The sequence below is a fragment of the Copadichromis virginalis genome, linkage group LG18 (assembly GCF_057382275.1).
Source record: "Copadichromis virginalis isolate Kocher_CV1m ecotype Utaka linkage group LG18, C_Virginalis_male_GT1.1, whole genome shotgun sequence".
Classification (NCBI taxonomy): domain Eukaryota; kingdom Metazoa; phylum Chordata; class Actinopteri; order Cichliformes; family Cichlidae; genus Copadichromis; species Copadichromis virginalis.
The window spans coordinates 161,079-182,500 of record NC_140635.1 but is presented as its reverse complement, the minus strand read 5'-3'; the positions used below and the strand labels follow the sequence as shown (position 1 = coordinate 182,500).

Sequence of the window (21,422 nt, the reverse complement as noted above, 5' to 3'; positions counted from 1 at the left end):
AGCACAAGCGCAGTGTTCATCCCTGCCAATGTCAGCAGGCGTTGGTCAGACATAGAGATAGGCTTTGTGAACACGGACCCTTCAGTCAGGGTAAAGAATGCATATGCACAGTATGTGCGGGATTGCAAGGCTGCAGGCTTGTCTTTTTTTTTTTTTTAAATGACATCAGAAACAGCAGTATGCGACATTACGTGATGGCAGAGCTTCAGTTCATCCTTTGTCATTTTTTTTTTTTTTTTTTTTTTTAATAAATAGGACAGGGGGAATGAATGAGAGAAAGAGGGGGAGAGAAAGAAAGAGAACCAAAGGGGAGAAGAGACGGTGAGAAGGGGGGGGGGAAGAGAGAGAGAAAAAAAAAAAGAACTCCTGGGTCACCTGTATGGAGAAAAAAAAACAAAAAAACAAAAGCTGCAGGCAAAAGACTGCACTCGGTGTCAAAGTTGGACAAATAAAGAATTGGTGTTACAGAATTCACCAATCCAGTGCTTTTTCAAGTTATGGTGTGATGAAAAACTTATTGTCTTTTTTTTTTTAAACTAAGTTTTGATTTTTTTCCCATGTTACACGAGTGTGATGCCATGTTACGGTTGTAAACATGTTTCCAAAATTGTTAATTTTACCTTGTTTGCTTTGAAAACGTAATTCTTGTAATCAAACAATAAATGTTCGCTTTGTAAATATATCTGATAATTCTGTTTTTGACATCATGTTCTGTTAAAAAAATCATTGTTGAGATGAAAATAATATATGTTATTTTTGTAAACATTTGTGAGAGAAATCTTTTTCTCTCTCTCTTTTTTTTTTTTTTTAAAACATGTCATAAAGACGAGACCCACAAACTCAGTATGTCTACTCATTAGCTACCTTGCATTATAAATATATAAAGTTTTAAAAAGTGCTTATTAAAAGAAACTATAGTGATGTGATAACTTCCAGCAGTGTCATTCTCATTTTTGTTCTTGACCAGCATTAATACGAAATGTCAGGGAGAGCAAAACGGTCGTCCTTCACAGTCCTCCTCCAACACTGACAAGGATTGTCCACAAAAAAACCCCAAAAAAACCCCCCAAAGAACTGGTCTCCCATTAACATTCATTCAACGTGTACACAAAGATAGACGTTTTTGGAAAAGCATAGTTAATACAAAAGGAGACTTCTCAAACTAAAGAGGAGAGTATTGGCGACTGGTAACACACTGCTGCTGCGACCAACTGGAACACAAGACGACAGGTAAAAATTAAAATAACTAGCAATAATTAGGGGTTAGGTTGGTGTCTAGGTGGGGGTTTTGGTGGGTGCCGGACGCTGTGGCGAAGAGGCCACGCCGATGGCTTCTTCGGTTCTGGAGATATGGCGAATCGGACCAAAAAGGATGGGACAAAACGGTCCCAATCGGAGAAAGGAAGGTGCAGAGGGCCTGGGTCCACCACCACTGTACTCAGCAGGCCCTGCCGGGTCGTTAGACACGCAGCATGGCAGGGATCGGTGACATAACATGTAGCAGTTTCCCTTCACAGAAGCCTCTGCAGCAGGTGGGTGGAGGAGGAGGCAGCAGAACCAGGCCTTTGGAGCACTGTGTCATCTCCTGGTCCTGATGCTTTGAATCTCCCTCTCTGTCTGTCTGTCTGTCACACACACACACACACACACACACACACACACACACACACACACACACACACACACACACACACACACACACACACACACACAGTAAGGTCTGAAGTGCAAAATTTGAATTACATTCCTTTGTATCTCTCCCTCTCTCTCACTCTGTCTCTCTCTCTCTCTGTCAACACACACACACACACACACACACACACACACACACAAGCTGGTCAGCTGCTTTGCAACTCAATGCGGTACAAATCGACTTGTGTGCCTCTTTTTCTCTTTGGGTTTTCTGTGTGTTTTTTAAAATTTTTAAATCCACAGCAAGTGTCTCTCTCTCTGTCTCTCTCTCTCTCTCTGTCACACACACACACACACACACTCAGTAAGGTCTGAAGTGCAAAATTTGAATTACATTCCTTTGTATCTCTCCCTCTCTCTCTGTCTCTGTCTCTGTCAACACACACACACACACACACACACACACAGTGAGGTCTGCAGTGCAACTGGGATTTAACAAGAGGGGCTCCCTCTGCTGCAATTGCATCTGTGGTCCACCGGAGGGCGACCAGCCGGGACGTCCTGTGCTTTGCATATTAAAGTTTTTGCAAGCGCATTGACATGTGTTTTTTGTGTAAAAGAGAGAGAGACACATACACACACAGAGAAGCTGGTCAGCTGCTTTGCAACTGGGATTGAATCAGAGGTGCTCCCTCTTCTGGCTTTTTCTTATGCACACTATTAAAAAAAGTTGGGCGCACCCAAATCAGCGTTCAAAGATTGATGGCTCCCTGTCAGAGCACTGGCTATGAATTTCAGATCGATCAGGCCTTAACTTGACAAAAAAGTTATCAATCGTTCTTTTCATCTTTTCTCATTGCCCACGGTCAGTTATATCCACTTCTGTCGGTCCTAGGATATTCACAAGGCCTGTGTATCATCACTGATTTCTATAATCCACTTGATTCCGATTCACAAGGTCCAGATTCGATTTGGTGCAATTTTTACTCAGAAAGTGAGAGATCTTATAATTCTGATCATTTATCAGTACTGACACTAAACTTTATCAGAGATGTGACCATCACAGCACATGCCGTTGTGTCAAAGTAACTGAGAATAAAATAAAATAAAAAACATAAAGGAGATTTTCCTGGCATGGATTTTATAGCAGATAACCTTAAAAATATTCTGCAATTATACCCAATTTGAAAAAGTTTACATTTCTTCAGTATTAAACAGCAGAAATTAAGCTTTCTTATCCGACGTCATTTAAGTACAAAGGAAAGAAAAGACAGCGGCCGCCAGCGCTGTAAACAACGGTAGACTGATGGGTAATAAGCGAATGAGTAATGCAGAAAACACATGTTTGAGATGGGAAACTTTTCTTGAAGTTTCTCTCACAGTTCACGCACAGCGAGCTGTGCGTGAACTGTGGGTTTTATCGTGTTGGAAGCAAAACAGCAAAAGTAAGAAGGAATTAAGGATGATATTAGCCCCCACGCCGACTAAGCTAATTCTGATGCGTCGGTCCGCTCTGTTTACGTCTTCGTGTGGAATGCGTTTCCTGCTCTCATTTGCTGGTTGTTGTTGAAATAGTTTTGTGAGCTTTAACCTGAGATTCTGGCGTTTCTGGTAAAACACATTTATATTCATTCAATTCAGGATTTAATGAATCGATATCGCTTCATTCAAGCTACTCACCTGTCTATATCCACCTCCACTTCCAGCTGGACCACGGACATTTACTGATTGGTTTAGACCACGAAGGGGAATCACGTGTGTCTGTTGTTGATCACATGGACGTCTGTGGCAAATTTTACAAACACTTCTCATAATGAACGAACTCAGGAGGTTCAACGTTCCAGCGGTGAGCTGCTCTGTGCCACTTCCTTGAATATTAGCTGGGGAAATCAGCCAGATCAGCAGCAGGTGGACACAATCACACAGGTGCGTGGGCCAAGAGCGAGAGCCCGTAAGGATCTCCACCCAGGCAGAGAGGAGGAGGAGAGACAAAGAAAACAAAAACGAACAACAAGAACAACAAAACCTGTAGCCAGCGTGAGCGAACCAGAGAGACACGGGGACCGTGACACATTTTCCCCACCAAGTTGAAGTCACTGATTTTGCTGTTCCAGACTTTTGGACTGAAAGTGAACAGCGGGTCCTGACTCCGCGTCCGTGGTAGAGGTTGACTGTCATGTTGTGTAAAGGTGGCATCCTCCTGCCCTCGTAGGAGTTTTTTGAGCTGTGGATCTAAACAGCTTTTTTTATTATTATTTTTATTTTTGCTTTGCCAGACTTCTACAACCTCAACTGAAAACTGTACGCTCCATGGTAATCCGCTGTTACTGGGAAAATATAAGTCAATGCAGTACTGTGTAAATACAGGGAGTTTATTGAAACACAAAGAACTTCAACAAAGCATAGCATGTTAAACCATGCAATCTGAATGGGAAAAAAAGCCCCCCCCCAAAAAAAAGTGGCATTTAACATGATGATATTCTATTGCCTTCTGGGGGAGGAGGTGGTGCGCTCTTTCGTTTTTTCGCCTCTGTGGTGCCGCTCTCCTTCTTCTGTTTATTGTCCTCCTGTAGCTGTAACAAAGAGGGACGAAATAACAAAAAAGAGAAACATATTTGTCAAGTAATTTTACCCCCCCCCCCCCAAAGTGGCATTTAACATTTAACATGATGATATTCTACTGCCTTCTGGGGGAGGGAAGGAACAGCGGTTTTTCTTTTGAGTTTATATTCAAGTTTTCTCCTTCTTGCCCCCTCTGGTGTACAATTTCTTCCTTTTTCCTGTTTAAAAAGAGTTCATATATTTTGTCATTTGACTGTAAGCAGTGCAAGGAGGAGATGCTCGCTTTTTGCATGACAGTCTGCCACTTCAGCCTTCCCTTTCTTTATAAGGCTGGAAAATACTTCAGACCCCTCCTCAGGCAGTAAGGGGCCTGAGGTGGGGTCTGAACTGTGGGTACCGGTATGAGGAGAGAAGGGGCACAGGACTGGATGGTGGGTTAAGGTTAGGATTTGGTTGGGGGAGGGAATTGCTAAAAGTCCTCATCTCGTCTTCAAATCCCTTCTTTCCTGTATTAATGAGAATCCTGCGACAGTCTGTTCAGACCCCTCCCTGACTGAGGAGGGGTCTGAACCGGGTCGGGTAGAAGCTGGAGTGGAAAATGGGTTAGGGTAGAAAGGGAAGGGTGACAGACAGTCACACAAAAAGCAAGCATCTCCTCCTTGCACTGAAGTGGCTGCAATCAGCTGGAGGTCCAGGCTCCAGTGGATGAGGGTACAGGTACTCAACAGGTACAGGGGGCAGCCACGGCATGTTGGTCATGAACTGTTGAGATGGAGATGAATGGCTGCTGGGGTAAAAACCAAACAACCCAACTATGGAAGGCTCCTCACATACCCTCGAGGATACTGGGCAAACCCCACTCAATGAGGGCACCTCAAGAGCCGAAAGAAACATCCAAAATTATTGTTTTATATTATATTATATTATTTTATATTATATTGTTTTATAAAAAAGCAAGAAAAATCTTTTCATTTCAGACTGTTGAGGCACACTTGGTTGAGTGGAGCTTCAGTGGCACTGTAAACTATCTGAAAACACATTCACTTCAGTAATTATAATCTTTTAAATGGAAGTAGATCAAACAAGCAACAAGAAAAACTACTCTCGTTCAGTGTAACAAAAAGCACTGTAACAGCTTCATATAGCAGAAGCTTCTCCTGACCACTGGAGCATAGCTGATTCTATAATGAACAGAATAAACAATTATTGAAAGAAGAAGAACTTATTTCTGTCCAAAGGACCTACTGAGCATTGGAACTTAAGAAAGGTGAATCACTCCTCCCACTTTTCCAAGGCTTATGGGGATGGCTCATTTACACACTGGTTCCACTGTTCTAACATACACATTGCTGCTCTACTAGTCGAGTGAATGTTGTCCTTCTGTGCCGAATATCACAGTAGGAAGTGCAGGAATCTGTTCATCTAAACCTGTAATAAAGTTGTTAAGATCCAACATTGTGGCTTGTTCTTTACAGATAAGGGCCTTAGAAAGATTGCTGACTGCTCTGCCTTTAGTCCCATTTTCAGCTCCATCACTGGTATTCAGTCCAAAGTTATAAAACCAGATTTTCCACAGGGTGCTTTCTCCAACTGGGCCTCACCGGGTGGCAACATTTCGCTCATGGAAATCTGTCGATCTGTACCCCTCTGCTTTATAGGACGGAGGAGTCTGTGCACATAGGAGTCACCGATGATCACAGATATTTTCTTCACATGAAGATTCCAGTCCTGCAGTTTCCTCTGTGTGTTGGGGTCTCTCGTTGGAGTGCAGACCTGTCGTTCTGGTGAGGATGGTGAGGAAGGAAGACAATAAGAGGAGGAGTCCTCTGTTATTCTTGTTTGGAGGCAGGTCTGCACACAAGGTTTCAATCTGTGTAGGTTTGTGAGTGTAACTCAAAGCTGTATTGTTTCAGTGAGGGGTTGACACGGTTATTCAGCTGTGTCGTTTCCCTGCTCACCTGTGGCTGTTGTTCTGGTTTACTGGGTGTGTCACTGCTGGTGTGGTAGCTGGATTCCAGTCTGCTAGCTCGGCTATAACCACCGCCTGGTTCTGGTCCAACGACTCGGGCTGGAGACGGCGGCCCAGGTTCCGTTTCTCCCAGGATGCTGCCATCTCAAAGGGGCCTCTCTAGAAAACTGAAAACAAATTTTAAACTCATACTCTATGCTTTGGTTATAATAGTCATGAAGGATAAAAATTGATCTCTGAGCTGAGTTTTTAGCATCTCCTCAATTAGAGTCTGTGTCCTTCTATTGAGATAGCTGGTTTAATCAAAGTTACTAAGTTTGTGGTTATTTTTATTCAGAGATTGATGATAACGGTCTTCTGAAACATTTTTCTGATGATCAACCGCTTTAATAAGTCTGTAAATTTTGCAAACTTTAATAAAAAAAGTGTGGATCATCCGATTGTACTCTATTCCTCCGAGGTTCAGCTCTTTCATTCAGGGTGGATTTTACATACCGTTTGTCTCTGGCCACTCCTCGTTAAAATCTCCGATCTCCACCAGTCTGTACAAGGTAACAGATCATGTTGTTTTTTCATGTTAGGCTTCTTCTGGGTTAGGCCTTCCTGTTGCTCATGGTGGAAGATGGGTGCCTTTGTTGACCTAGGAGGGATAGCTGGAGACAGGTATTCTGAAATTGCCTTCTTTATTTTTTTTAACGTAATTTGAGATGGGCTACGTAAAAGGTATTTGCACATACCAAGGCAACTCTTTGGATTCCCCGTCCATAAACATCCGACAGTTCTGAAACATGGTTTTTTCCACACAGAGGATGGGAGAGGAGGAGGGGTGAGGAGGGGAGAGCTGGATGGGGAGGGTTCTGTGGGTTCATAAAATGGAGGTGGTCTGGTCTGATGGATTCCTCAAGCAAACGTGTCCGGTGGCAGTTTTATTTTCACCTAAATAACATTTGGGTGGGAGGAATCGGATCCACCGCAAGGCTTCTTTTTAAACAATTTTTCCCCGTTGTTGTAGCCGTTAACTTTTTAAGTGTCATGAGGGACTGGTTGTCTTGTATACTGGGCTGCGGAGCAACCCAGGCCTGCAAGATGGCATTGACAGTGGGCTTGTTGGTGTGCCATTTCTCCTTGTCCAAAGCCATCTGCACACGTGCAGGCTGAGGTGGGTAAAAGTATTTTCATTCTGAAATACATACAAAACAAACAAAGCAATGCAACAGAAGAGGCTTCTACTGAGCTTGATGCTGACTCAGCCATAGCATCCCCAGGTTCAGTGCTCAGGTATCTGTGGTTTTTAATGCATGCAAATTAATTAGAGCCAAGAGAGATGAAAAAACCAAAATACAAGGGGCGAACATCTCTGACATACAGCAACATATGTGGCTGACTGTTATGAGTCCAGGGTTAGGGTTTCTCTGTCAGATCAAAGAAACAAATCTTTCTTAATATGCTATTGATCCAGTTAGGTCAAGCACTCACCTCGCTTTCAGGCGTTTTACATCTAATGATGGGTTGGACAGTGGGACCCCACATTCTCCTAGGAAGAACTTGCCCCTGTCATCGCTGCCAGCAATTTGATTTTGCAAGGACACTGGACGGATGTTCCTAAAATAGCAGTCCAACAACTGCAGAGAAAAAAAGGAATCAATGTTAAATATCTCATAAAATCAATTCACAAGGTGCCTATAGAGCAAGAAGAGAGTCGCTGCTGAGAATGAATGACTTACTTGTTCTTCCTGGCTGGTTATCTTCAAGTTACCACTCAGCTCAACACCATCAGCTACTGCTTTCCGCGCCATCCAGTCCTCTACCTGTGTATGTAAAAAAAAGGTGTTGGAGCTTAAAGAAATACAGACTTACATCAGCTGTCATTTCACTTATCGTGCACTTTGGTTGTTGGTGGCGCACTTACACAAAGTTCTTGAACAGCATTTCCTGTCAGTCCATGTTGTAAAATCAGGATGGCCTCGCAGTACTGTCTGAAGGTAGTCATTGCATATGTGGGGATGCAATCACCGCCTGAAAGTCTTGCGTGGAAATATTCAATATCCTTCTTGGCCACGGCAAGAATTTCCTTCTTATCAGACCTATTGCAAATGTGACAGAGGTAAGACATTATTGAAAGTTTGTATGTGTCATCCAATATGTGGAAGTGGCAATAAGGTCATCATACCTCGCTGTTGGCACAACTGTCGAAAACGCTTGGGGACTGTTCGTGATGATAAATCCACGTGTTTGAAGGCGAGTGCAGAGTTTAATGCAAGATTCTTCATCCTTGCAGTACTCCTGGAGCTCTGAGAAGTTCCAGACTCTACCTTCATTAGAAAACAGCTTCTGTGAAGCAATGGCTCTGGAAGCTTCTTCCTCACATTCCTGTGGTGTGCAGTCTTTCAGGCACACTCTGCTCAGGTCGACACACACGACTTCAGGAGGCACTGTACAAGGGGAGAAAAGAGTAGTCTGTTGCCACAAACAGTACAATCGCCTTCTGCGTCTGTCATTCTCTTTCGTTTGTTTGAGCGTTTGTTTCTTAAATACACAGCAAGTGTCACTCTCTCTCTCTCTCTCTCTCTCTCTCTCTGTCACAAACACAGACAGAAGCAGGCACGTGGAGGGGGGGGGGGGGGGGGGCTAGACGGGCTTGAGCACCCGCCCCTTTCCTGATGGGTGCCCAAAGTGCCCTTTTGTTGAGGCAACTTTTAAAAAAAATAATTTTTTTTTGTGTGTGTGTGCGTGTGTGCGGAGTCCTGTCTGTGCCCCTCAACAATAATATTTAACTAGTAATCTGGCTTGCATCAGTCAGATGATCACATTTAACCAATGATCGCCCTTGACGGCAGAACGCGCTGGTTACAAGCCGGGAACGAGCTCACAAATAGCACGCGCATTTTTAGCGGTCCGGAGCTGTAGGAGAAACACAAGTTAACTCAGAGACACAGACTGATGCGACAAAAACCAGTAAGTAGGTGTACAGCGTACACTGTAGTGTGTAGCACCCAGGAGTATTGGCTTATTACGTACACGTTGGTAAGTTGTCTTGTTGCAACTGACGAACTGAAACAAATGAGCGTGCTGTGTGTGCAACAGCGCGACAAACATTACCTGTCCTTGTATTAACTGCACAGGTAGTGCTGGTCACAGCTGCTGGCTACCTGTGCAAGGCTGTCATGGGTCTGTAGCTTTGTCCCCGTTTTAGGGAACATATTTAGTTTTAAAGTAAGTTTTCGGGCTTTTCCTGCCTTTCTGGAGGGATTATATTTCACTAAAAAACGATCTAATATGGATGTTCACTTAATTATGCATTATTATAATTATAATATATTTTTTTAAAAAGCTGCATTTTAAAGAACATACATTAAGAAGCAGATTATATTAGATTTATATTTTAAATACGACAACATTTGGATTTTACAGCAGTAAAATTATTGTATCTCTACAGTTTAAACATGTAATAAGCTTTCCCCCTCCACAGAGTGGATAGTGAAACAAATGGAATCATCATAATGACATTATTTCATATTTATTACTTCCCCCTCCTCATTGCTTTATTATTGTAGCTCTAGTAATAAATAAATATGTAAGGATTCTGGATCAGCACAGTGATGCCCATAGTATATACAGTATTCTGAAGAAGGTCTAAAATGTCACTGTGTGTGCATGTGTGTGTTTTATTTAGATGGATTTTTAAAAAATAATATTACTCATGATATAACATTGTCCAGACATGGCTGGTAAGGACATGAGGAGGAAACAGTAGGAGCTGTGTGAGGCTACTAAAGGCAGGGCTATAAAATTTTTCTGTCATCATTTTATTATAGATTAAGTGCAAGAGTTGTGGATAATTAGATTATTATGACTGAATGACTGAATGTTGTGTAAAGCGCTTTGGGGTCCTATGGACTGGAAAAGCGCTATACAAATGCAGGCCATTTACCATTTACCATAAGCGCATTGTCCGCGGGTAACAACAGCAGGCGGGCAGGCTCGGTCGGGTTTATAAGTGTCCAAGATTACATGTGCAACCTTATCACCGACGTTTAGAAGCGATCTGCTCTCGTTTACTATAAAACTAAGGGACTTGGGCCCTGTGCTTCGTACGTCGCTTACTACATCCAAGATTAAATGAAACATCCAAGACCAAATCATCGCGCTAACTCTGAGCTCGCTATTCCGGTTCCCCGAACACACCTGTTGTTGACGATTAGTATAGCTGGATGAAGTAATGTGAGATCACTGGGTGGCCCAACAGGGGCTACGCATCGATAGTAGAAACATTGATCGGCAACCCTTTGATTGGTCGGCGAAAATGTCGAAGGAGCGCGCTCGGTATTTTTCGGCAGCAGAGCAAGAACTCTTGAGTGAGGGATTTCAGGAGTTTCAGAGTTTAATTAAAACGCAAGGGAACACTGCAAAGGCTGCAAAAGCAAGGAGAGAGGGCTGGCAGAAAGTTGCTGACAAATCAAACTCGTAAGTAATTCAATAATAACAATAATAATGGAGTGGATTTATATAGCGCTTTTCAAGGCACCCAAAGCGCTTTACAATGCCACTATTCATTCACTCTCACATTCACACACTGGTGGAGGCAGCTACGGTTGTAGCCACAGCTGCCCTGGGGCAGACTGACAGAAGCCAGGCTGCCATATTGCGCCATCGGCCCCTCTGGCCAACACCAGTAGGCGGTAGGGTAGATTTATCATATCACACCATATTATCCAATATTATATTACATTATATTATATTATAATATGTTATATTATATCCCCTTTCACATTAGAGCCACAACAGGACCCACTAGAACATGGGAACAAGTAAAAGTGAAATATAAGAATATTCTACAGAATGGTAATATTTATCACTTATATTGCTTTTAGTCTCTTGGAAAGAGACCCTGGAATACTCTGTTTGTTTGTTCATAACAGCAACCAAGAAAAGGGCAGAGCAAAAAAAAAGACAGGTGGTGGTCCTGCACCCCCTCGTCAACAAGTTGGTTAAGTGAATAATACCCTCACGGGAAAATCGATATCTCTCTATGAGCACACTGTCGCGCTGAGCTAAAGGATCCTGTCTGTCCCGCAATATACGCTGAATTCTGAGGACTCTCCTTATCAATCTTGCACCTTCCGCAATGGGTTGCTCGCGTAAACGGACAGGACATGGCTGCGACAGACTTCCCAAATCCACCTTCGCTTTTATAGCCGTGGTCTCTCATCTTGATTACACGAAGTAATTTACAATTACTACTCTGAAATATGAATTACATCTGTAATAATCACATACATGTAATAGAATGTTAATAGTACATTTCCCTTTTTTAGGGAATGACCTGTATGTATCTGTGTGAAATCAATAAAAGGATCAAGTGCTGCATTATCTTTAGTTACATTGATGTTATTTATTTATGGTGAAACAGTGGTGGAATATCGCTGTTGCTTTCGTATGAATGACGCGGACATACCTGCGTGGCCGCGATCTAATCCTGTTTACATAAAGTAAGCCTGCTCCCCAGCAGGTTTACGCTTACGGCTCTGTTGCTATGACAGCAAGTCCCGGATGGGCTTCGGGGAACCGAACGATCCAGGATCACGCGAAATCGTCAACAATCTAATCCAGCTAACTTACTTAGCGCGGTACGAAGAACAGGCCCTTGGTGACATAAAACTTATCGAGAAAAAGGTAAACAACATAGACTGAAAGGAAGTCGTCGTGACGTCAATCTTAAGGCGACAGCCTTAAGATTTAAAAACATTATTAAAAACATTACTTTTGTCGTAACCCTCTAATTCAGTGGTAATGTAAGAATGCTTATGGATGAGCACTTACCTCCGAAAGCGTTAGCGGAATGTTCACTGTGCACAATTTCACGCACGCTGAGTCCAGCCCTGTATATGCCGCTTCAGGAGCAAAGGTATTATCATCCAATGGCTGTTCCCATCGATCTCCGCTTCGCTCACAATTTGCAGATAATTGGTGTCTCTACATGATCGATTGACAGTGTGAGATGACAGAAGCTCCATTTTCTGCTCAATGCACGTCTATTTCCAAAGCAGTTTAGCTCAGCTTTCTATCAACGACTACTTCCGGGTCATAGGTCATTCAACGCAGCTGCATTTTAAAAATTATTTTGAAGGTAAAAATAAAATCTATTTTGCTTTTGGTCCATGCTTTTATATTTAATTTGTTTGTATTGCAGTGTGGCTGTCTGAGAGAAAATACTTTTGAAAGCTTTTGAATACATTTTAAGATTGAAAGTGTGTTTGTGTATTTTTTTTCTTTTTTTTAGGCATAAAGACCTTTATATTGTTTAAAAATATGAAGGTCATCGATAGTGACACACAACACCACTCTTTTTTCCCACTTTTTAAAGCAGAAAGACATGCTCAAAACCTGAATTTTTGGCTTGAGTTTGTTCAATGCTCAAAAATGAAAAAGAGAAGAAACAGGGCGCCACCTGGTGGACTAATAAAAAAATCACAACTCTAAGGCCCCTACCTCAAATCGTCAGTGAACGTGAAAAGATCACTTTTAAATTAATGGTAATGGTTGGGCAGTGAAAAATAGCGTTTATAATGGATTTCAATGGGCCAAAATTTGATAATATAATTTGTTTTGTGTAATAAACAACTGCAAGGATAGATGATTACAACGAATAGGTGACTAATACATAAAAGTAATACACAGATGAATAATGATTATGAGTTATGATGCGTAATCATGGGAACAAGCGGGTTTACAAACGGGAGCAGCTGATTAGCATTAGAAAAGCTGAAATAATACCTCAACTGAAGCCACAAAGCCTGAATAAGTTGACACAGAAGAGACTTCAGTTTCAAGGCAAGGCAGAGATCCTTCCTTCCCACAGTGATTGTGGTCTTCAACAACTCTTTGAAGACTTGATTAGTCTGAGCTGCAACAACACCTAATTTCCCTCTGGGATTAATAAAATACTACTGAATTGAATATATATAAAGAATACACATTATATTGAAAACATACATATATATGACCATACCCATTTCTTACAAGTTGCATGCGTAATTTATATTTTAAAGTCAGTTGATAAACTACACAAACTATACAGATATACTGTAATATATATATATATTTCTATTTTATAGGTGACTGCTGCAGAGGTGACCCATGTCTACCACACTGTAAAGCACGGTTTAAGTTATAACTCGGGTGACTGTGCACTCAAACTGAATGTACGAACGCTGAATGACTCCAGTATTGCCAAAAAGATGTCCTTTGGGAGGACGAAAGCTGAAGCAGTTGTCACAGATGTTGTGTCACCAAAGGCAATAGAAGAGGTGATCAAAAAATAGAACAGTGGTGCAACTTCACCATTCTCTCTTCACACTGATGCTTCAAATAAGGGAAATCGGAAGATGTTTCCCCTTGGCCTTGCAGTTTTTTACACCAGAGGCTGTAGTTGTCAACAAGATATTGGATTTTGTAAAAATCCAGATGAGTCTGCAGAGGGAATAGTAAAAATAATACAAAGCTCTCTTGAAAACGTGGGGCTATCCTTAGATCAGGTTTCTGCATTCAGTGCTGACAATGCAAATTATGGCATCCACAACTCAGTCCTCACAAAATTCAAAGAGACCAACAGTGAGATCCTTCGTGGCAACTGCCATGCACATATTATTAATAACACTGTGAAAAAAGTCCTGGACAAGCTCTCTGTTGATGTGGAAAATATTGTCCTCAAGATATACAGCTTCTTTTCCACCTCTGCCAAAAGGAGAGAGTCCCTGAAAGAGTTCTGTGAATTTTGTGACATTGAATTCCATGATATCCTGCGCCATGTTGTGACGAGATGGCTGTCACTCAACCCTGCAATCACCCGCCTGCTGCAGAACTGGGACCCACTGAAGTCATATCTCATCAGCATTGGTGAGGAATGTCCAAGGCACCTGAAGGAATTGCTGAAGTTGACAGAAGATGCTGCTGTAGTTGAGGGAGAGGCAGACATTGTGGAAGTCTACCTCCTCTTCTGTAATAATGTCATGTGTCTGTTTGAAGAAGTGGTGAAAAAACTGGAGAAGAATGTAACCACGTCTGTTGACCTCTATTCCATCATGGAGTGTTTCCTGAAAAGACTTTTTCAGAGAAGAGATAATGGGTTCTACGGGTACCTAACAAGACAAAAGCTCCAGCGTCTCTCGCCATCTGATGCTGATGGTGCCAGGCAGGAGTTTACAGCCTTCCTAGACACTGCCATCAGTTATGTCCGGAAGCGGTTTGACTTTTCAGAAGAAAACTGGTATTTCCACCGGCAGCCCATCTCTCTAGCATCTGTGAAGATTTCCTTTGATGACATGGAGAAGATCATTGAACGGCTTCACCTTGTTTAGCCTCACTGTGTACTGTTAAACTGTATATGGTTGAAGTGACAATAACGCCGACTTGACTTGACCTGGCTGGCAGGTAAGAAGAAAACATTTGCCAGTGAAATGATAAACCATGTTTTAATAGTATTGATGGTTAAAAATAAACAAATACAATTGATAGATAACATATATAAATAAAACCATAATCATTAACTTTGTTTGTAGTGTATATACACACGCATGCAATCTTTTATACACTGTTTTACAAATTCAAGGAGTTCATATACTTAATATAATGATGGATAAATACATAATAAATAAACTATACTTATTGTATTGTTTAAATGCTATACAACGTTATAAACATATACAATACATTTTTTCCATTTATTTACCACTGTAAATGTTCTATGTACCACTTAGGATTTATGTCAACTTCTCATCTCTATTGGCAGGTTAAACATCTCTATGGCTGAGCTTTATGAAGAGTGTGTCACTGCAACCAGCCTCCTGAAGCACCTCACCAAAGAATTCAATTCAATTCAATTCAATTCAATTTTATTTATATAGCGCCAAATCACAACAAAAGTCGCCTCAATGCGCTTCATAGAACATCAGGAGAAGGAAAAGTGGCAGTCCAAGGGAACAGCAGAGAAGTGGATGGAAATTCTTCAGGCAGCTGACCTCCCCAATATGCAGGCTGTTGTATCCTTTGTACTCAGCATCCCATGTCTTGCTCAGAGTTTTACTCTGCAATCCTGAACGACAAACAACTCCTAACTGCAGCAAGAGCTAAAAAAAAAACACAAATGGAAAAAGTAGTCTGTTTCCACATAATGTAGCATTGAGCTTGAGTTCATGAGTTTGTTGGGTTTTTTTTACTTCAACTTTCAGCTACAGTCAAGGCCTTTGAGGCACAAATGTTGTGTTTACAGGTGTTCCACAGACTTTTTTTTTTGCACTTTTCTAATTGCACTAAATGTGCACTGTTACAATAATGTTTTTCTTTCTATTGTTTTCTATTAATTTATATAATTTTAGTTTAAGCAGGACAGAGTTCTTTGTGTTAATTTTGTCATTTTGCACAAAAAGTGAAGCGTACCAGTCTTTCGTTTAGGAAAGATACCTATTTTATTGTGTTAATGTTATCATTTTGCGTTAAAAATAAATGGATAAATTATCATTTGTTTCCCATGTGTTCATATCACAAAGAATATGCATCTACTTAAATGAACTTCAAGTCAAATGGTTAAAAAAATAATGTCACACACAAAAAAAGAGCTAAAAAAATTCACCACACAGGGAAGGGTGAAGACAATTGGGCCAGGAGGTGTCCCTTATTTATTTTTCAGGGAGTTGGCAACCCTACTTGGAATTGAAAAATGCAAATGACCAAAAATGGTCCCACAGACAAATTTCGTGTTTGTGTAATTTTAGACATTAAAGTTCTTCTTGTCAATAACTTTTTGAAAAAAGAAGTAAACCTCAAAACTTATTTCTACATTGAGAAACACCACCTATAAAAGGGCAACACCTCTCAGTTCACTCATTTTGGACCTAACATTCAGACCATCAACAGCTCTCTTCATTGGGGATTTATCTTCTTTGGACCTTAAGGTAAGTTCAGTAATTTTTGGTGTGTGTGTGTGTGTGTGTGTGCGTGCACTTACCTGCTGTGTGTGTGTTAGTGATGGGTTTTCCGGCTATCCTGGAGCACTTCTGTTGTCTTTTGTACGTGTTTTCAGTTTTTATGTCCTTCTGAGTTTTTACCTGCTTCTGAGTTTTTACGTGTTTTCACGTGTTTTGGAGTTTGTACATGCTTCAGCGTTCGTACGTGATTTGAAGTTTGTATGTGCTTTGTCTCTAGGGGCCACCGTAAATATACTCTTATTTATTCAACTTCTGTTGTCTTTTGTACGTGTTTTGGAGTTTTTACGTGTTTTGGAGTTTGTACATGCTTCAGCGTTCGTACGTGATTTGAAGTTTGTATGTGCTTTGTCTCTAGGGGCCACCGTAAATATACTCTTATTTATTCAACTTCTGTTGTCTTTTGTACGTGTTTTGAGTTTTTATGTGCTTCTGAGTTTTTACGTGTTTTCACGTGTTTTGGAGTTTTTACGTGTTTTGGAGTTTGTACATGCTTCAGCGTTCGTACGTGATTTGAAGTTTGTATGTGCTTTGTCTCTAGGGGCCACCGTAAATATACTCTTATTTATTCAACTTCTGTTGTCTTTTGTACGTGTTTTGGAGTTTTTACGTGTTTTGGAGTTTGTACATGCTTCAGCGTTCGTACGTGATTTGAAGTTTGTATGTGCTTTGTCTCTAGGGGCCACCGTAAATATACTCTTATTTATTCAACTTCTGTTGTCTTTTGTACGTGTTTTGAGTTTTTATGTGCTTCTGAGTTTTTACGTGTTTTCACGTGTTTTGGAGTTTTTACGTGTTTTGGAGTTTGTACATGCTTCAGCGTTCGTACGTGATTTGAAGTTTGTATGTGCTTTGTCTCTAGGGGCCACCGTAAATATACTCTTATTTATTCACTCTACATAAAATGTAATAAACAAATCATATAAAAAAAAATCAACTATTCACAATTAAACTTTTAACTATTTAAATTTTCAGCTTTTTCCTTTTACAAATTTAAAGTGAAAACAACACAAAACACTGCAAACCACAACACAGTGCACTTACCTGCTGTTTGTGTGTGTGTGTGTGTGTGTGTGTGTGTGTGTGTGTGTGTGTGTGCACTTACCTGCTGTGTGTGTGTTACCTGATTTTATTGTGTGTACTTACCCAATTTTTTTCTTTTTACTTACCAGATTCCACCAGCCATGGAGGATGTTGCTAGGGAGAACATGGATGGTTTGGCCACAGCATTTTTGAGTTCCTCCAGTGTTTCAGATTTCCTTACTGACCCAGAGATCCTCATTCCTCTGCAGGCCAGTACTATTGACAATGCTCATGAGCAACTAGATGCTCAGTTTGATTTCGATGGCATCGTTATCGAACTGAAATTCCTGGAAAGGTTGAAGCTGTTGTTTTCAAAGTTCAACCTTTCTCTGTACCGGATCCAACAACTGCGCAATTCTTGGCATTTAATCAAGAAACATTTGGATCTCACCAAGTTTTCCATTCAAGGCCTGGAAGTGCTACACAAGGTTCGAGGCATCGACCTTATTGAGCTGGACGAAGGTTATAAATTGCATGTTGTTGCAATTCCCAGATCCCTTGTTAAGGTGGACAAAGCCTGTCAGTCCCCGGGATATTTTCTCACAGAAACCATTGAACTCATCAATGGTATGATGGTCAACTTTGTGAAGAGTCTTAGAACCCTCCCAGTGGGAGATCTTGATCGACCCTCTGTACAGAAGACAGTCCTGCAGAACAAAGGGTACATGAATGTCCTACCTCAGGATCAAGAGTTCGTGCTTTGTACTATTGATCAGTCCAAGGATTTGTTGCTTGAACATCCGACATTGGATCTCCATTTTTTTGTTTACAAGTTTGGCCAAAAGTCACATGAACCACTCATTTTATCCAAAATCACAGATTTCCAGAATATCGTTCGGTGTTCTCTGCATGTGGCGTGCAATGTGATTCCAGATGACACCAACACCCAATTTTTTTGGTCTAGAGCTGGTTTACAGTTGTTGGTTGGGCCAAGAGCAACACTTTTCACCGCCATGTCCATGCACGAGTGTGCAAACTTTCAGACAGTGCTGGATCAACATGAGCTGGATGTTGCTCCAGCTTTGGCTAAAATTGCCAGTCTGCCGTTTGTCACCTTTTGGCAGTTTTACGTGTCCAGTCCACACACCCACTATCAATCAACCTTCCGACACCCAGTAAGTGGGTTGATAGTGAATTGTGGGCTGAGCCACCCCAACTACCAGAAAGCTATTCACACACGTGCGGAGGATTACTACGTCCACATGCAGGACCTTGCCATCAAGTCCAAATGCAACTACCCCTTGCGCATTGAGATGGTCCAGGGGCTGGATGAAGAGCATTTAGGAGTACTGAAGGAACCCATTCCTGCTCACTCTTTCTTCCGGATTCCTAATATCCAAAGGTTATTGGAGAACGTCCCAATGCTCGTACCTTTCCAATGGAAGGAGGAAGAGTTAAGCCTCCAGTCTGTCCTTTCGCAGTGTCTAACCCACATGGTTGAGGAGCTCTGGCAGCTGGGCCAACAGCACGAGGGCAAAGGTGGGTTTCTGCCCACGTGGAGAGCCTTTCAGCTAGAAATAGCACTAGAAGAGGCATTCCATGGACACCCCTTGTCTAACGTTGACATTGTGTATTCCTCTGCCCTGGGCACAAGTTCTCGGCATGAATTCAGTGCCACACATGTCCGGGGCTTCATGGCGCTTGGCCCTGCAACTGGGCCAGCAATTGAGGACACACCTCCCCCTTTGTTACACTGGACCAAGGATCCCCTACAGGTTCTTCGAGTTCGCAGGGTGTTTTCCCTCACATGTAACATGGGGTGTGAGCCTGCCATAGTTGGTCCCTCACTTCTCCTCCTTCTGCTGCAAGATATTTTTCGGCGAAATGAAGAGATCCCCGTCGCTGCGCTCCAGGGAGCCAAGTGCCCTGAGAATTTGAAGGGACACGTCAACCTTTCCGCATTGGTTGAGAACCTCGCCATAAGGGACTCTTTTCCAACACCTTTCACCTTCTCCAGGGCCAGGGTGCTCATTGAAGATTGTGGCAAAGATGTTCAAGAATGCCTGAAGGCTGGCTTCGTTGAAATGAAGATCAGGTGGTTCCCCGACTTGAAATTTCGTGATCTCCGGGGAACCCGTAAGGCAACTTGGAACTTCGTTGACTTTGTTGAAGTCCACAACGATGACCAACAGCCTTCAGTGGAGGCACAGTCATCAGCCATGGTTGGAGATATTGCAATGGAGATGGAGCGACGTTCGCTTTGCTATGCCCGGAATCTTGACAGATACAAGGAACATGGCATGCCATGGTTGGTCGATGTACTGAAAAGGCTTCCAAAAAAGATCGATCCTGAAACTCAGAAGAAAATTCTCGTTCTGGTGAGTTCAGTTGGCCTCCTGATGAACCGGGATTTCGTATCTTTTGAGAAAATCAAGGATCTGCTACTCGAGCTAAAGGTCAGTCAAGCGGACCTTCAGAAATGTAAGATTCTGTCTACATCTCCATGTCAGCGTACGTTTGGATTCACCCTGTACAAACTGTACTACGACATCCCATATCGTATGGTGATCCAGCCAGTGCATCCAAAGAAGAAGCCTCCAACACTGCAACTGGAGCTTGATCATGTGGAACTTCCCGTCCTGCTGGAGGATGAAGAGCCTCAGGTTGTGAGCACAAGCGCAGTGTTCATCCCTGCCAATGTCAGCAGGCGTTGGTCAGACATAGAGATAGGCTTTGTGAACACGGACCCTTCAGTCAGGGTAAAGAATGCATATGCACAGTATGTGCGGGATTGCAAGGCTGCAGGCTTGTCTGCCCGGTCTTACCAGGCATTTGTCAAGAAAAGACTGCACTTGGTGTCAATGTTGGACAAATAAAGAATTGGTGTTACAGAATTCACCAATCCAGTGCTTTTTCAAGTTATGGTGTGATGAAAAACTTATTGTCTTTTTTTTTTAAACTAAGTTTTGATTTTTTTCCCCATGTTACACGAGTGTGATGCCATGTTACGGTTGTAAACATGTTTCCAAAATTGTTAATTTTACCTTGTTTGCTTTGAAAACGTAATTCTTGTAATCAAACAATAAATGTTCGCTTTGTAAATATATCTGATAATTCTGTTTTTGACATCATGTTCTGTTAAAAAATCATTGTTGAGATGAAAATAATGTATGTTATTTTTGTAAACATTTGTGAGAGAAAATGAAAAAAAAAAAGTTAAATTTTCTGCGTCTGTCATTGTCTTTCGTTTGTTTTTTAAATACACAGCAAGTGTCACTCTCTCTCTCTCTGTCTGTCACAAACACAGACACACACACAGACAGACAGACACTGTGAGGTCTGCAGTGCAAAATTTGAATTTTAGTGCTTGGTGATTTCTCTCTCTCTCTCTGTCTGTCTCTCTGTCACACACACACACACACTTATTTCTGCACAAACTCGCCTCACCTGGGAGACATGAAAAATATTATCCATCTTCACCTTAATAGGCAGAACCAGCTGAATGGTAACAGGATTTAACTTTGCTTCCGCTGGGAAAGGACCAATAAATCGAGAATATAAACCCTTCATGCTCCTTTCAAGCTCCCCTACCCTGATACTATGTACATTTAAGATAAAGCTTTTTTTGTTTTCAGTAGAGCAGGGCGATATGGCCAAAAATATTTATCACGATATATATTTGAAAATTTGCGATAACGATATAACTGACGATATAATTGATGCGAGACAAAATACAACTCCACAACATTACTAGCGCAAAAAGACAACCTTCCATTTATTTTCACTTAAACAAGAAGCTGGTTTTTATGTACATTAAAGCTTTATAAAAATGTAACAGTGCAAATGCAAATTCCTTGCTGAAAGTTTAACCAAAAGGCATTTCCAGTAGAAATGGGCTGACATATCCTGAGCATAACCATGTATAATATCCACTGAAGTTAAAAAGAGGTGCTTTGCAACATTAAACTGCAGTGTGCAGTACGTATTTTTCGGACCGTAAGGTGCACGGGATTATAAGGCACATTAAGCGAAACAAAGCAGTCAGATAAATCAAACTTTATTAAACTCATTCTTCTTGCTTCCTCCACTTCTGTACCATTGATTCATTAATGTTGAATTCTCTGGCAGCTGCTCTATTCCCATGTTGTTGCAGTATATTAATGACTAACCTCGTATTGTGGATGGATTATCTCAGTTGTTCTCCTGACTGAAGTTTGGTCCGTTTACAGCATCCTGCCATGCGATTGCATTTGTCT

The 21,422-nt window shown here is 41.6% G+C and overlaps 3 protein-coding genes and 1 long non-coding RNA gene across 5 annotated transcripts in view; 2 read left to right on the top strand and 2 right to left on the bottom strand.

Moving 5' to 3' along the window:
• LOC146686779 (uncharacterized) overlaps nucleotides 1-3,767 on the bottom strand; it is a 4,794-nt gene extending 1,027 nt beyond the window's left edge. The window contains exons 1-2 of the long non-coding RNA XR_014916311.1: nucleotides 3,313-3,767; nucleotides 1-1,625 (exon numbers count right to left, since the gene is read on the bottom strand). The exon at nucleotides 1-1,625 is cut by the window's left edge and continues 661 nt beyond it. This is a non-coding gene — a long non-coding RNA (uncharacterized LOC146686779). The remainder of the gene's footprint in view (nucleotides 1,626-3,312) is intronic.
• A 216-nt stretch (nucleotides 3,768-3,983) lies between these two features.
• Nucleotides 3,984-13,192, bottom strand: LOC146686778 (uncharacterized). The gene is made up of 9 exons (XM_085439391.1): nucleotides 13,173-13,192; nucleotides 11,984-12,054; nucleotides 8,334-8,595; nucleotides 8,073-8,247; nucleotides 7,888-7,971; nucleotides 7,640-7,785; nucleotides 6,659-7,445; nucleotides 6,153-6,330; nucleotides 3,984-5,975 (listed from the first exon to the last, which is right to left on the bottom strand). The coding sequence occupies exons 1-7, from the start codon at nucleotides 13,190-13,192 to the stop codon at nucleotides 7,187-7,189; spliced, it is 1,017 nt and encodes a 338-aa protein (XP_085295517.1). The 3' UTR covers nucleotides 3,984-5,975; nucleotides 6,153-6,330; nucleotides 6,659-7,186.
• LOC146686777 (uncharacterized) lies at nucleotides 11,097-15,912 on the top strand. 2 transcript variants are annotated; one of them, XR_014916310.1, is made up of 3 exons: nucleotides 11,097-11,836; nucleotides 13,279-14,593; nucleotides 14,952-15,912. XR_014916310.1 is itself a non-coding variant. In XM_085438356.1 (2 exons), the coding sequence occupies exon 2, from the start codon at nucleotides 13,549-13,551 to the stop codon at nucleotides 14,518-14,520; it is 972 nt and encodes a 323-aa protein (XP_085294482.1). In that variant the 5' UTR covers nucleotides 11,097-11,836; nucleotides 13,279-13,548; the 3' UTR covers nucleotides 14,521-14,765. The 2 variants fall into 2 exon arrangements, 1 of the variants encoding a protein (XP_085294482.1); XM_085438356.1 differs by lacking the exon at nucleotides 14,952-15,912 and having other exon boundaries at nucleotides 13,279-14,765.
• A 24-nt stretch (nucleotides 15,913-15,936) lies between these two features.
• LOC146686776 (uncharacterized) lies at nucleotides 15,937-20,362 on the top strand. The gene is made up of 2 exons (XM_085438355.1): nucleotides 15,937-16,113; nucleotides 17,316-20,362. Exon 2 carries the CDS (start codon nucleotides 17,328-17,330, stop codon nucleotides 20,040-20,042), a length of 2,715 nt encoding a protein of 904 aa, XP_085294481.1. The 5' UTR covers nucleotides 15,937-16,113; nucleotides 17,316-17,327; the 3' UTR covers nucleotides 20,043-20,362.
• The last annotated feature ends 1,060 nt before the right edge of the window (nucleotides 20,363-21,422 follow it).